General features: G+C 34.6%; 1 protein-coding gene across 14 annotated transcripts in view; it reads left to right on the forward strand.

Moving 5' to 3' along the window:
- SUPT20H (SPT20 homolog, SAGA complex component) overlaps nucleotides 1-13,251 on the forward strand; it is a 39,438-nt gene that overhangs the window by 12,152 nt on the left and 14,035 nt on the right. For 12 of the 14 annotated variants that reach the window (XM_046663953.1, XM_046663954.1, XM_046663960.1 and 9 more), the window contains 10 exons: nucleotides 2,258-2,397; nucleotides 3,945-4,101; nucleotides 4,196-4,252; nucleotides 6,354-6,425; nucleotides 7,197-7,354; nucleotides 9,808-9,834; nucleotides 10,399-10,431; nucleotides 10,991-11,108; nucleotides 11,652-11,754; nucleotides 11,905-12,063. In XM_046663953.1, the coding sequence (XP_046519909.1) occupies nucleotides 2,258-2,397; nucleotides 3,945-4,101; nucleotides 4,196-4,252; nucleotides 6,354-6,425; nucleotides 7,197-7,354; nucleotides 9,808-9,834; nucleotides 10,399-10,431; nucleotides 10,991-11,108; nucleotides 11,652-11,754; nucleotides 11,905-12,063 (1,024 nt within the window). The remainder of the gene's footprint in view (nucleotides 1-2,257; nucleotides 2,398-3,944; nucleotides 4,102-4,195; nucleotides 4,253-6,353; nucleotides 6,426-7,196; nucleotides 7,355-9,807; nucleotides 9,835-10,398; nucleotides 10,432-10,990; nucleotides 11,109-11,651; nucleotides 11,755-11,904; nucleotides 12,064-13,251) is intronic. The other 2 variants (XM_046663956.1, XM_046663957.1) reach the window with 2 other exon arrangements.

The raw sequence follows: 13,251 nt of genomic DNA on the forward strand, positions 1-13,251 counted from the left end.
ATTTTGTTTTTTGATCCCAAACAGGCAAAATATAGGATGAAACAATACTTACCATTAAGTTAAGCAACGGATATTTTCTGCTGGTAATTTTATTCATGAGTAAAGTTTGGGATTCCTTTATGAGCTTTAGAAGTTAAGGATCTCTTCATACAAGCAGTAATTCCTTAAGGGACTAAAACAGTTTAGTCTCAGTTCCTTTAAGACGTGGTGAAATAGGGTGAGGTTGACCTGATCTGCCCAATGTGAAACTTAGGTTTTTATCCCCTCTGAAACAGAAGAATAATGTTTTGTTTGTACCTTAGGTACAAATACTGATTTTCTTTCATCTAGAGTTCTAAAGCAAGCCTAGCGTTTTTGCCATTCATCCTGATTGTAGCACTAGGGGACCACTCCTACCCCTGAAACAGCCAGGTAACCCTCTAGGGCTTGCTCACTATATATGAGGTTCCCACTCACAGGAGTGTTCACTTATTTCTCTGCCACCATAGAGAGGAATAGTTACTAAACCAAAGAGAATAGCGATAATGAAAATTATTCTATCTGAAATATGATTATAAAGTAAGATTCAGTTCGTCAGTAACTATCAAGTGTTGTATTTTAGTTTGGGCTATAATCTTTTCATTTACAAGAAGGTTAAAAGCTATTAAAAGAAAATTCAAAAATAAACTCATTGGTCATCATTGGAGGTTGCTAGGGTATCAGTTTTCTTACTCTGAAGATTCATAAAGAGAGCAACGAAAGCATTTATTTGGCCTTTCCTGTATGAACTGTATGTTAGGTAGCCAAATAGTAACTAAGGGAAAATTCTTCTTTAGAAAAATTCAAGCTAATAGTTACAAGAGAAATGATAAACTTTTAAAAATATCAACTTGGAAATCTTAATCTATACAGCTATACTTCTAAGATGTGAAAAACTGTTGGATTATAGGTTCATGGGAATTTTTATAATGCAGAGATATGACTAAGCCCACTGGTATGAAAATGGGACACATCATTGTGTGCCTTCTAATGCATGAGAAAGTACACGGTAGTACCGGTGACAAATGCTTGTCTAAAAAACTAGAACCTGAATTAAACCAAGCCTCTACATCTAACAGTTTGTAGGCAATTCAAGGAATAAAAGAAACCGTTAAAGGACATGATGAGGAAGCAACCACCAGATGCAGTTAAATGATACCATGAGAAAGCAGCTGGTCAAATCCAACAACTCAATTGCATGAGGAAAGAAAAAAAGATCGGGGGGAGAAGTGATCATTACAGAATAAAAAAAGATGTTTAAGAGAGAGAAAAACCAAATACAATGCACACGGTTTGTTCAAGTTCAAATTCAAACAAACTGACTGAAAATACCCTCCTGAAATAATGGGAAATTTAAATCTGGACTGATTATTAGAGGTCCTTAGCAGTTAGCAATGCTTGCTGAAGTATTTCAGGTTAAATACAACATCAGAGATGTATTTTAAATTACTCTAGCAAAACAAAAACGAAAAAGTTAGTAGTTAAATGAAATTGAGTGTTGGTACATGTGTGTCATTACACTTCAGCTTTTGTGTATTTTTTGAAAATTTCCGTAATAAAAGGTTGAATGAAACTGTTGAAACAACCAGTGTTGGGTTTTTTGCAAAACTTCTTATTCAGCAATATTAATTGACTAATTTGACTTTAAAAAATTTAGTTATAGCTACTAAAATATTTCAGAGATAAAGCAAAAACAATAGGGTTCAGTAAAGTTACATGATACCAGTAAAAAGCCTGTATCCACTTTGGGATTGGGTTTATAAGGTTTACACAGTATTCGTGTAGTCAGTTTCATTCCTGTAATCAAACAAAGCTGAGTATAGAATGTGACCATTATCTCTTAGTTACTGAAAATGCCACGATCCATTGTACTCTCTAAGGTTTGTCGGGGTGGAGGATTTTATCTGTTTTGCTCACTACTTTAAACCCAACTCCTAGAACAGTACCTAACACGTCATAGGTACTCATAGTAAACACATCATAGTAAATATTTGTTGGATTAATGAATAGACACTCTTAACAATTTGACCGTTTTGTACACTTTACTAATTACTGAATTTCCATTAGTAATTTCATTGTGCTGTCAAGTTTCTAAAGTTTACAGACTAAAGTTGGAACTTGAAATACCGTATTTTACTGTAGTCCTAGGCAGAGTTCCAAGGAATATTTCTAGATGAAGTGGTAAGTATGATTTGAAAATCTTAAATCTGGTGTTGACGTGGGCTCTTATACATTTTAGGAAGACAAACTTTTGCTTGAGAGCCAACTGATCCTTGCTACAGCTGAACCACTATGTCTTGACCCTTCTATCGCCGTAACCTGCACTGCAAACAGACTGCTCTATAACAAGCAAAAGATGAACACACGCCCAATGAAACGGTAATTACCTTTGTGGAGTGATAAACCAAAAGATGCTCCTAAACATGTAGCTCTAAATTTGGCTCTTTATGGTCTCTTTTCCCTCCAAAGTATGCAAGTGCTATGATTTTTTTTTTGAAAATAGCATTTTTAATTGCCTTATGTTACTTTTTTTGTGTAAGTATTGTGATTTTTTTTAATACCCTTGCTTTCTATTGAAGTGATGCATTCTCTGCATTCTTTTAAAGAACAAACTTCTTAAGCTTCCTAAAAGTTTAGAGCTTGTTCACCAAACAGATAGAGGTTGAGAAGAGACAAGTATGAATGGAAACAATAACTTCTTTACTTCCTAATATCCAGTAACCCATTTAATTTTTATTAATAGCACTTGTTAAAAAAATTCTAAATTTGTTTTTGGGATTAGGGAAAATATCATAGTTTTAAAAGTCAGTTTATAACTAAATGTCTTTTTATAACATGGTAATTTTGTCTTTAAATGTTTTAGCATCTGTTCTTGATAAAATAAAAACACATGTTAATTTGGACTGCAGTTAATAGGTGGCTCAGCACTAGTTCTCTTTACGTAACTGTTTGAGTTGCCCACTTTGGACATTTTTCAAGTTTGGAAGGGCTCAAAAAACCTATCCACTTCTAAATTCCCTGATTTCCTATTGAAATAATATATGCTGAGGAAAAGGTACAGCTTTGGAAATAGTCAAATAAGTTCATATAGGATCTGTCAGCCATCCTATGAAGTCTCCTTGTATCTTTATCCACATCTCTCCGTGCCCACTGCCAGTACGTGGTCAAAGCCACTGTCATCTTCATCTTGACTTCTTTAAGAAACTCCTACCTAACTGGTCTTCCTGCTTCCACCTTTGCTCTGCTCGTCTATTCACCATTTAGGCAAACCAGAGTAATTTAAAACCCTCAAAGCAGATCATGCCACCACTTGCTGAAATTCCCTTAACAGAATCCCATCACATTTCACATTAAATCTAAACACGTTATCATTGATCTGCAAGGCTCCTGTCTCTCTCTCTGACCTCGTCTCCTTCATGGACCCTGGTGCTCTAGTCACACCTACCTTTTGTTCTGTTTTTAAAACAAACTAAGTTTGTTCCAGCCTCACCACCTTTTTAAATTCTTCTCTCTACTTCAAATGCTGATTTCCTGATCTTTCCATAGCTGGTTCCTTCGCATCATTCATATCTCAGCTCACGTCATTTCTTCAGAGTCCTTCCCCAGCCTAATGTTGCCCTCTCTATCGCTTACCACAGAACCGTGTGTTTTGTTCTCTTACTAATTGCTCTCTGAAATGATCTTACCTGTTTACTTGTGACTGACTGTCTTCCTCTCTCGACTAACAGCTCCAGATAGCAGGAATTTTGTCAGTCGTTTTCATTTTTCTTTCACTAGTGTCCAGAACACTGCTTGGCCAGTGATAGTGTTCTACAGATATTTATTATTTAATTACATATTTAATGCTCACTGATTTAATTTAAATGCATATGTATTCTGAGTTTCTCTCATTAGCTTTGTTTAATTCAAATTTCTTAACATTTCAGGTGTTTCAAGAGGTATTCTAGGTCCTCTCTCAATCGGCAGCAGGATCTGTCTCACTGTCCACCTCCTCCTCAGCTAAAATTACTTGATTTCTTACAAAAAAGAAAGGAAAGAAAAGCAGGTCAGCATTATGACCTCAAAATTTCTAAAGCAGGAAATGTAAGTATGTATTTTTTTAATGAAACATTATTATGCTGAAAGACTTGCCTTATTTTGGATTTTCAGTATATTTACATTGTTTCTAATTTTTCAGTGTGTAGATATGTGGAAGCAGAGTCCCTGTAACTTGGCCATACCTTCAGAAGTGGATGTAAGTCAATTCATGAATTGCACTTATTTCATAGAAGGTACCTAAGTTTAACTAATGGTAGCTTATACTTTGGGAAAACAAGGAATCTTACATCTTTTAAAAACAAAATAGTTCTTTTTTAAAAAAGCAACTGATTATTTTTAGAAGCTGTATTCTTTCACATTAAGTTGTCTAAGAACGTACTCCCTTAATATAGGTCTGTGTTTAAAGCAGGAATAATAACCAAAGAATTTCAAAATGTGGAAAAAGATGATACATATTACATAATATGCATAAAATGCCTGCGTTTTTTCATAATATGTCATCATGATTTCTTGATAGTTAAATTTAAAAATTAATGATATTGGAGCAGTGGCCGAGATTAGGAACCTTTAATGGTAGTCTTTGCTGATCTGTAGTTAACATGAACTATAAATGATCAAAGACAGGAAAGGGGTCTTGGTGAGAGGTCTCTTATTTCTTTTTTTTTTTTTTCTTAAAGGTTTTATTTTTCCTTTTTTCTCCCAAAGCCCCCCGGTACATAGTTGTGTATTTTTAGTTGTGAGTCCTTCTAGTTGTGGTATGTGGGATGCCACCTCAGCATAGTTTGATGAGCGGTGTCATGTCCATACCCAGGATTCGAACTGGCGAAACCCTGGGCCGCCAAAGCAGAGCGCACGAACTTAAACCACTCGGCCATGGGGCCAGCCCCTCTTAGGTCTTTTATTTTCCTATTTCTTGTGTTCCTTTTTATTTTTCATGCAGCTCTTTAAGATTGATTAGTTATTTTAACAGATGTCTGCTCTTCTGCTTGTATATCCTTCTCAGGCTAGCACATGTCTTATTTTATTTTCTATGATTTTTTTTAAAAATTGTGAAACGTGCAAAGCCAAAAGCATCAGAGGTAGACTGTATATACAACTCGAGGGAGTAAGCCACATTCTCTTTTGGAAACTTATGTACTCCTTGAGAAATTCAGCCTGAAAAAAGATGTTTAGTGTAAATACCCAAGAGTGGAATTTAGCCCTGGAGGGCAGGCTGGCTGTCTAAAGCAAGGCTTCCCAAACTTTAATGTATGTTCGAATCGCCTGGGTTGCTTGTTGAAGTGCAGATTCCAATTCAACAAGTTGAGCTGAGGCCTGAGATGCTGCTGCTGAGCTTGTAGGTTGCATGGTACTGGGATCCACAGACCACACTTTGAGTAGCAAAGCCCCAGTACAAAGTTTCTCACTCTAATTCCATCAGAAGAGTCATCTAGGATACCAGTTAAATATACAGATTTCAAGCCCTGCTTCAAACCTACTTACTGAGTAAGGTCTCCAGGGGAGAGACATGGAAATCTGAAATTGTTACCACGTGCCCAGGTGAGTCTAAGTTACTCTTAAGATTATGGTTACTAGGAAGGTGAGAACATTTGATTCAAATGAACTTGTATGAGATATATGGAATATGTGGTCCAAGTCTGACTAGAAAATTGGAAAGGTTCACAAAAATTTTATCAACTTTAATGTAACTTCCCTCATCTCTTTCCAGTTTTGTCCCCACTGTTACACAACAACTCCTATTCCATTGAAAACCCAGCCAAAGAAAAAGATCCTGGTCCTAATCATCTCTCTGACATTCAAATTTCTCTAAATGACAAGTGTGATAACTTATGGACTAAAAAGAGGCACAGTCCAAAAAAGCAGCTGTGTTTATTAGATTTATTTAATGGCAAATGTTTTATTTTAGAAACCAGTTGGTTTAATTGAATATATCAGGAGAGTTTTAAACTACAATCATGCACCACATACTGATGTTTCAGTCAATGACAGGCTGCGTATATGACAGTGGTCCCATGAGATTAGTACTGTATATCCTAGATATATAGTAGGCTGTACCATCTAGGTTTCTGTAAGTACACTCGGTGATGTTCACACAACGACTTCGTTGCCTAACAGTGCGTTCTTGGAGCATATCCCTGTTGTTAAATGACACATCTATGTACTTAAGCATAAGTAGTTGGTGATATTGGTGATTCAGTAATTCTTGTGCCAAAAAGTATATTAAGTTACATACATTTTTCTCTTTAGTCATAATAGTGATTCCATTATATCGGCTGTCTCTTAATTTGATTTCTTAGGTGGAGAAATATGCTAAAGTGGAGAAGTCTATCAAATCTGATGACTCACAACCAACAGTCTGGCCAGCCCATGTAAGTAACCATTGCATTCTCCCTTTCTAATGATGCTTTTTCTAATCTGAGATCTGAATTTATTAAACATAAGGTGCAGTTGCCTTTAATTTGGGACCTTCTTTTTTTTAAGGACTTTCTGGGGGATTCAGTAAATTAAAAGAAGGAGCAACTATTTAGTTTTGTTTTTCTAAAGTATGATTTCCATTTTAAAGGGCAATTTTATTGCATAACTTCATTTTTACTTTTGGTTGCATATTGGTACTTCTGATTTGTTTTCTGTTTCAACTTAGTAATTAGTAAATTATTCTAAGGGTGTCTCTTAAGAGAAGTGTTCCATGAAAGTTTCCCTAATTGCAATAACCTCTTTAAGGGAGAAATAAGCATAATGTATTAAATTAGGTAAGTGTAGGAGTGAAATGATGAGAGATGTTTTATATGTATGATAGCAGAAAGAATAATGACATATAGAAACAGATCTGTCTTTGAAAGTTGTGTCTTTTTAATATTTAATATTTGCATTCATATGTCCAGTATATGAAATTCTGCCGTATTTCACTCAAGCTTATTCAAGTAAATACCCCATTGGAACTCTGATTTCCAAAGTACCATGTGAGAAAGAATCCTGGGCTTTATTCTAGTAAGCATTCTTGAACAGGTCTATAGCCCAAGTGCTGTGTGTCTTCCTGTTGCCTGGTACAAATTAGTATACAAATTATTCCTGATTTTTGTTAATTCTAATGATATGTTTACTGGAGAAGGTATTTATTTGGGATGCTCTGCCTTTTTCAGGATGTAAAAGATGATTATGTATTTGAATGTGAAGCTGGTAATCAGTATCAGAAAACAAAGCTGACCATTTTACAGTCACTTGGTGATCCACTTTACTATGGTAGAATACAGCCATGTAAAGAAGATGAAGAAAGTGACAGCCAGATGTCTCCATCCCAGTGAGTTCTGTAAATACATGTAATTGACAAAACCAGTCATTGGAGTTTAATTTGCACCTATTGATGAACCATTAATGAATAAAAATTTCCCTTCAAGGATTCATTTGTTGGTTAAATACTCCAATTAGATTTGGCAGTAGTGCTAAGTAAACTTAAATTGTGGTTACCATGTTGTCCAAGAGTTATTTAAAATAGTAATAATTTCTTTTTAGAAACATATGGTATCATTATTTTTATATTTGCTTTGAAGGATATGCCTTCAATATCCCTGTTGGTATGTTTATGTGTTGCCTCTTATGACTTTAACCTCTGAGCATGAAGTGTTTCCAGGCAATATTTTGTTTAAATGGGAGGCAAATTCATTATAAATGTAAAAGTTGTTGAAGATACTTGGTATTTCAGCATTCTGTGTAAGGACATGGATTCTGCTTAGTGTAGTTATTGGCCATAGAAATAGATATAGTTACGGTGCCGGCCTGGTGGCGCGTCGGTTAAGTGCGCACGTTCCGCTTCAGCGGCCTGGGGTTCACTGGTTCAGATCCCAGGTGCGGACATAGCACTGCTTGGCAAGCCATGCTGTGGTAGGTGTCTTACATATAAAGTAGAGGAAGATAGGCATGGATGTTAGCTCAGCAAAAAGAGGAGGATTGGCAGCAGTTAGCTCAGGGCTAATCTTCCTCACAAAAAAACAGGAAAAAAAAGAAATATATATAATCTTCCAAAACTTATGGACTACATTTATTTAGTACAAGGTACCAATATTTAGTTTTCTCTTATTTAGATGTAGTTGGCATATAACATTATGCTTTAGGTATGTACCATAATTATTTGATATTTGTATATATTGCAAAATGATCACCACAATATCCATGACCATACATAGTTAAAAATTTTGCGGCGGACCGGCCCAGTGGTGTAGTGGTTGGGTTTGCACGCTCTGCTTCAGTGGCCCAGGGTTCTCAGGTTCGGACCCAACACCACTTGTTAAGCTATCCCTGTGGCAGCATCCCACATAAAACAGAGGAAGATTGGCACAGATGTTAGCTCAGAGCCAGTTTTGCTCACCAAAAGAAAAAAAAAAGTTTTCATATGATGAAAACTTAAGATCTACTCTCTTAGCAACTTTCAAATATACAGTACAGTATTGTTAACTATAGTAATACTGTACGTGTATTTATTCTTGTTAGTTTTGTTTTTTTATCAAGTTGATGCTGTTTTGAAAAGAATAAAAAACAAAGAGGACCTCAGCAGGAAAAGCAAGGTCCAGGTCTATGTTAAATCATTGATAAAGCCTTATACAAATGCTAATTGAAACTACACCAGAAAGATGAATTTTAAACATTAACCTCACCAATAACCTACATAAAAGTTGATAGGAAGAAATAGTAGCAATCAGGGAATCCTTGGCTAATTTTTTCACATTAGCAGTTTCTACTGTTGAATACTAAGTAGAAAGATCAGATGTTTTGATCACAGTAGTCCCACCTTACCTGCAGTTTTGATTTCCATGGTTTCAGTTACCCAGTCAGCTGCAGTCCGAAAATAGTACATGAAACATTCCAGAAATAAATAATTCGTAAGTTTTAAATTGTGCACCCGTCTGAGTAGCATGATGAAATCGCAAGCCGTTCCACTCTATCCCACCTGAGATGTGGATCATCCCTTTGTCCAGCATATTCACACTGTATATGCTACCTGCCCATTATTCACTTAGTAGCCATCTCCGTTATCAGATCAGCTGTCACAGTGCTTGTGTTCAAAGAACTCTTATTTTACTTCATCCCGGCCCTGAAGCACAAGGGTAGTGATGCTGGCAATTCAGATATGCCAAAGGGAAGCCATAAAGTACTTCCTTTAAAATGAAAAAGGTGAAGGTCTAAGGAAAGAAAGCAGGTCATATGCGGAGGTTTCTAAGATCTATGGTAACTTTTATTACAGTATGTTGTTATAATTGTCTTTTGTTATTAGTCACTGTTAATCTCTTACAGTGCCTAATTTGTAAATTAACCTTTATAATAGGTATGTATGTACGAGAAAAAACATAGTGTGTAGGGTTTGGGCTGTTTGTGATTTCAGGAATCCCCACAAGGTCTTGGAATGTGTCCCCCACAGATAAAGGGGGCCAACTGTATCTATATTTTTAAAAATCTTTTCCTTAAAGATATATATTGGTCATTTTAAATAAATTTAACTTTTCTCAAACACAAGGGAATAATATTATTTTTAATAATTAAAAAAAATTGATTCAAAAAGCCAACTGACTAGATGTGTTTGACAAGAAGATAATTGAATTTTTTGCCTTTACATCAGGGAGTCGCTGCAAAAATGCTGCATGATTTATTACCTTCCAGTCATTCTTCCATATTCATAAATTACTTGATTTTAGAACTATGAAGTTGAAGTTTGAGCTGCATTAACCAAGTTTTTTTCTTTTTTTACATTTTATATTTCAGCTCCTCCACAGATGATCATTCAAATTGGTAATTAAAAAATAAACAAACTCACTATTTTAATCTGTTAAGAAATCATATAAATGTCAAACTCTTTAAAAAGACTTGGTAAAGACATTTTATTTGAATTGGCAATAAGCTATCTTCCTTGTCTAAAATATATTCTAAGATCCTGCTATATAGACGTTAATAATGACTTCCAAAATCAAAGGTTGAAGTGAGAGGAAGGCCAAAGGCCCTGCACACCATAGTTCAGGGAGCTTTGCTGTAGGGCAGACACTTACAAGGGTGTATAGCACTTGGCAATTTTCAACCCAGATTTTGTTTTGGTACATAAGCTGTGTGCCAAAATAAATCTCTCTAAATTAAGTCAGCCAAATTATTCACAGGATTATTTAATAATGCATGCAAAACTTGGTCATTGCTTCATAAGTTTAAATGTATTTTTAAATTTTTTTTTTATGCTATCTTGGTAGAGTCTAAGTCAATTTGTAAAATTACTATCACTGAAATATGGCAACCTTCGAAAGTAATCCCAGAGCTTCTTATGACAACTCTTATCTAATACTTTTCTCTCTTTTCTAAACATTTTAGGTTCATTATTGGATCAAAGACTGATGCTGAGAGGTAAAAATATTTGCATCTTTATTTTTGATCTGGATTGATATGAAGTAGTTCACTCTTAGAGGACAGAGAGTACTCTGTTAGGAGTCGAAACTTTGATTTTAGTTATATCTTTGGTATTCTAGGATTTTTTTCATAGAATTAGGAAAATAATAGAAGAATAATGTTTAAAATGTTTTATTTTAAATAAGAAAACTTAGAAATATCTAGGCTAGCTAGGCAAAACAGTTTCTAGGTAGTACTTTAATCAGAATGTAAGTGAAAGTTGTTGGGTAATTTCTTTGGCTGCTGATTGGTTAAATAATCCCTGTAATTTCCGTATTAGAAACAAGATACTGAAAGTCTGTGTTTAGATTTTTTATTAGCAAAATGTTTTTGAGCTTTAGCTTGTCATTGAAAAGATTAGGAGAATGTACTTTTAATACAAAGATAAATTGTCTAGTTTTTATCTTCGTGTTTTAATGGAACATTTTTTTCATTAACGGTTATTATTTCCTATATAATAAATTTTTGTTTAAAACACAGTTAGCTAATCCTTATTTGTTTTCCCCTAATATTTCAGGGTAGTCAATCAATACCAGGAATTGGTTCAGAATGAAGCCAAATGTCCAGTCAAGATGTCACACAGCTCCAGTGGCTCAGCCAGCTTGAGTCAGCTTTCTCCAGGGAAAGACACAGAAGTGTGTTTGATAACTTTTTTGTGCCTAATTGTTTCTCAAGGAATCTGAGAAATATTAAGGACTATTTTTTTGAGGGATGGGGATATTATTTAGTTTTGTTTTTGCTTTTAACTTTTTCTTATTACTATTATTGAACTTTTTATAATGGAAATTTTCAAATTACACAAAGATAAAGGGAAAAATTTAATGAACACGTGTGTATACTAAGCACCTGGTTTCAACAGTTATTATTTTCTGGGAAAAATTTAAGGTGGGCTTTGACCTCATTTAAATCCTCTGCCTTTCTCCCTCAAACCCTTTCATCCCATCTATTACTCAGAAATCCTTTCTTCATTCTTTATGTATACTGTTAATTTATTTCATGGATCTCTTTGTGAAATTATATTCTTCTGTAGCATCTTTAAAACCCAGTCCTTAACCACTAAGAGTACTTTTCAGAGTTTTAAATTGTATGTTTTCATCTAGGTGTTATAGTGTATTAACTTATGAATTTCTGATTTGACCTAAATTTTAACAAGAATACTTAATGTCACTCTCTCTTAGCAGCCTGAGACTGTGTCAGTTCAGTCTTCAGTATTGGGGAAGGGAGTAAAACATCGACCTCCACCCATCAAACTTCCCTCAAGCTCAGGAAATAGTTCCTCAGGTATTACATTCCTTAGTTTTGTGTAGTCTAGAGTAAGAAACATCATACGATCGTAAATTGTTTTTAAATCTTTGCTCATATTTTGATTTACACAATTCACAGAATTTTGAATTGGGAACCTAGGAAATAACTTTCATGTTCTTCTCCTAGGTAACTATTTTACGCCACAACAGGCCAGCAGCTTTCTTAAATCTCCAACTCCTCCTCCTGCTTCTAAGCCACCAAGCCTTTCTCGGAAGTCATCTGTGGATCTCAATCAAGTTAGCATGCTTTCTCCAGCTGCCCTGTCACCTGCCAGCTCATCACAAAGTGAGTCATAAATTTTTGATTAACTCTTCATGAGCTTTTGCGTTAGTGTTTCTTAAAACAGCTTTTTTTCACCAGTGAAATAGTGAAATCTGAATGTACTGTGTACCCAAAATGTATAAGTTTTGAGAAGCTTCAGGCAAATCTCTTGTTGATTGTATGTATTATGTGTTTATTGTAATTGTATTCGTTTTTCTGTATCTATGTATGCACTTTGTGTATACCTTTCTTATAGACTTGCAACCTACACATCTTCTTTAAAAAATTATCTGGTAGTTAAATGTGGCAATAAGATTCCAAAATGCTTTTTATTCCAGTGTACCCTACGATCATTTTACATCTTGTGTAAACTATGCAGCTAATAAGAAAAATTGTCCTAAGAGTTGTTGCTGCAGTCCTATCTTTGTCTATGTAAGAAGCCAACTATTTCCAAGGTGGTGGTACAATAAACTGAAAGCTGACTTTTCCAGAACACTCCTACACTCTTATAAATTGTTGTCAGTTACTACAATGTGGTGATGATCATAAAGCACTATTCTGAAGATAGTAAAATGTAATTTTTAATACTGAATATTTTTTTTTAACATGAAGGAGTTATACAAGAATATTAGGATTGACTTGGGAGAATTTCTTCAAATTAGTAAATATCTGAGATATTTAGGCACCAATTTCCAAAAACTCATTCCAGTTTTTTAGATTTTTTTATAGATAACTAACGTGTGCTGAAAGTTTTAGTACACTGCACAGTGATACGGTGGTCTTTGCATTAGATATAAACATCTTCATCTTGATAGCTCAAAAGGTGTAATTTTTCTGCCTTCTTGTTTTGCACAAAGAAAAATTTATAAATTTCCTGAAAGTCTTATTCACACTTCTTATGTTGTGGGTATGGATTATGTTAATCTACTGCACACAGTTGTTACTTTAAGTAAGGGTTGAGTGACAGCTTCTGGACATTCACATTTCTTTCCTTTCTTTCTGCAGGACATGAAAGCTAAAAAAGAAAACACCTCAAGAGCTTTTGGTTTTATTTTTTTGGTTTTTGTTTTTTGTTTTTGTTTTTTTTAAAAAGTTGATAAACTGTGCATACTTCATTCACAACAGATTTTCTATACATTCTACATTTAAACAGAAGTACACAGTTACTGTTAAAGATGCAGTATTATCTATCAAATATTTGCTTTATTACTG

Source organism: Equus quagga, chromosome 6, assembly GCF_021613505.1.
Source record: "Equus quagga isolate Etosha38 chromosome 6, UCLA_HA_Equagga_1.0, whole genome shotgun sequence".
In the NCBI taxonomy this organism is placed as follows: Eukaryota; Metazoa; Chordata; class Mammalia; order Perissodactyla; family Equidae; genus Equus; species Equus quagga.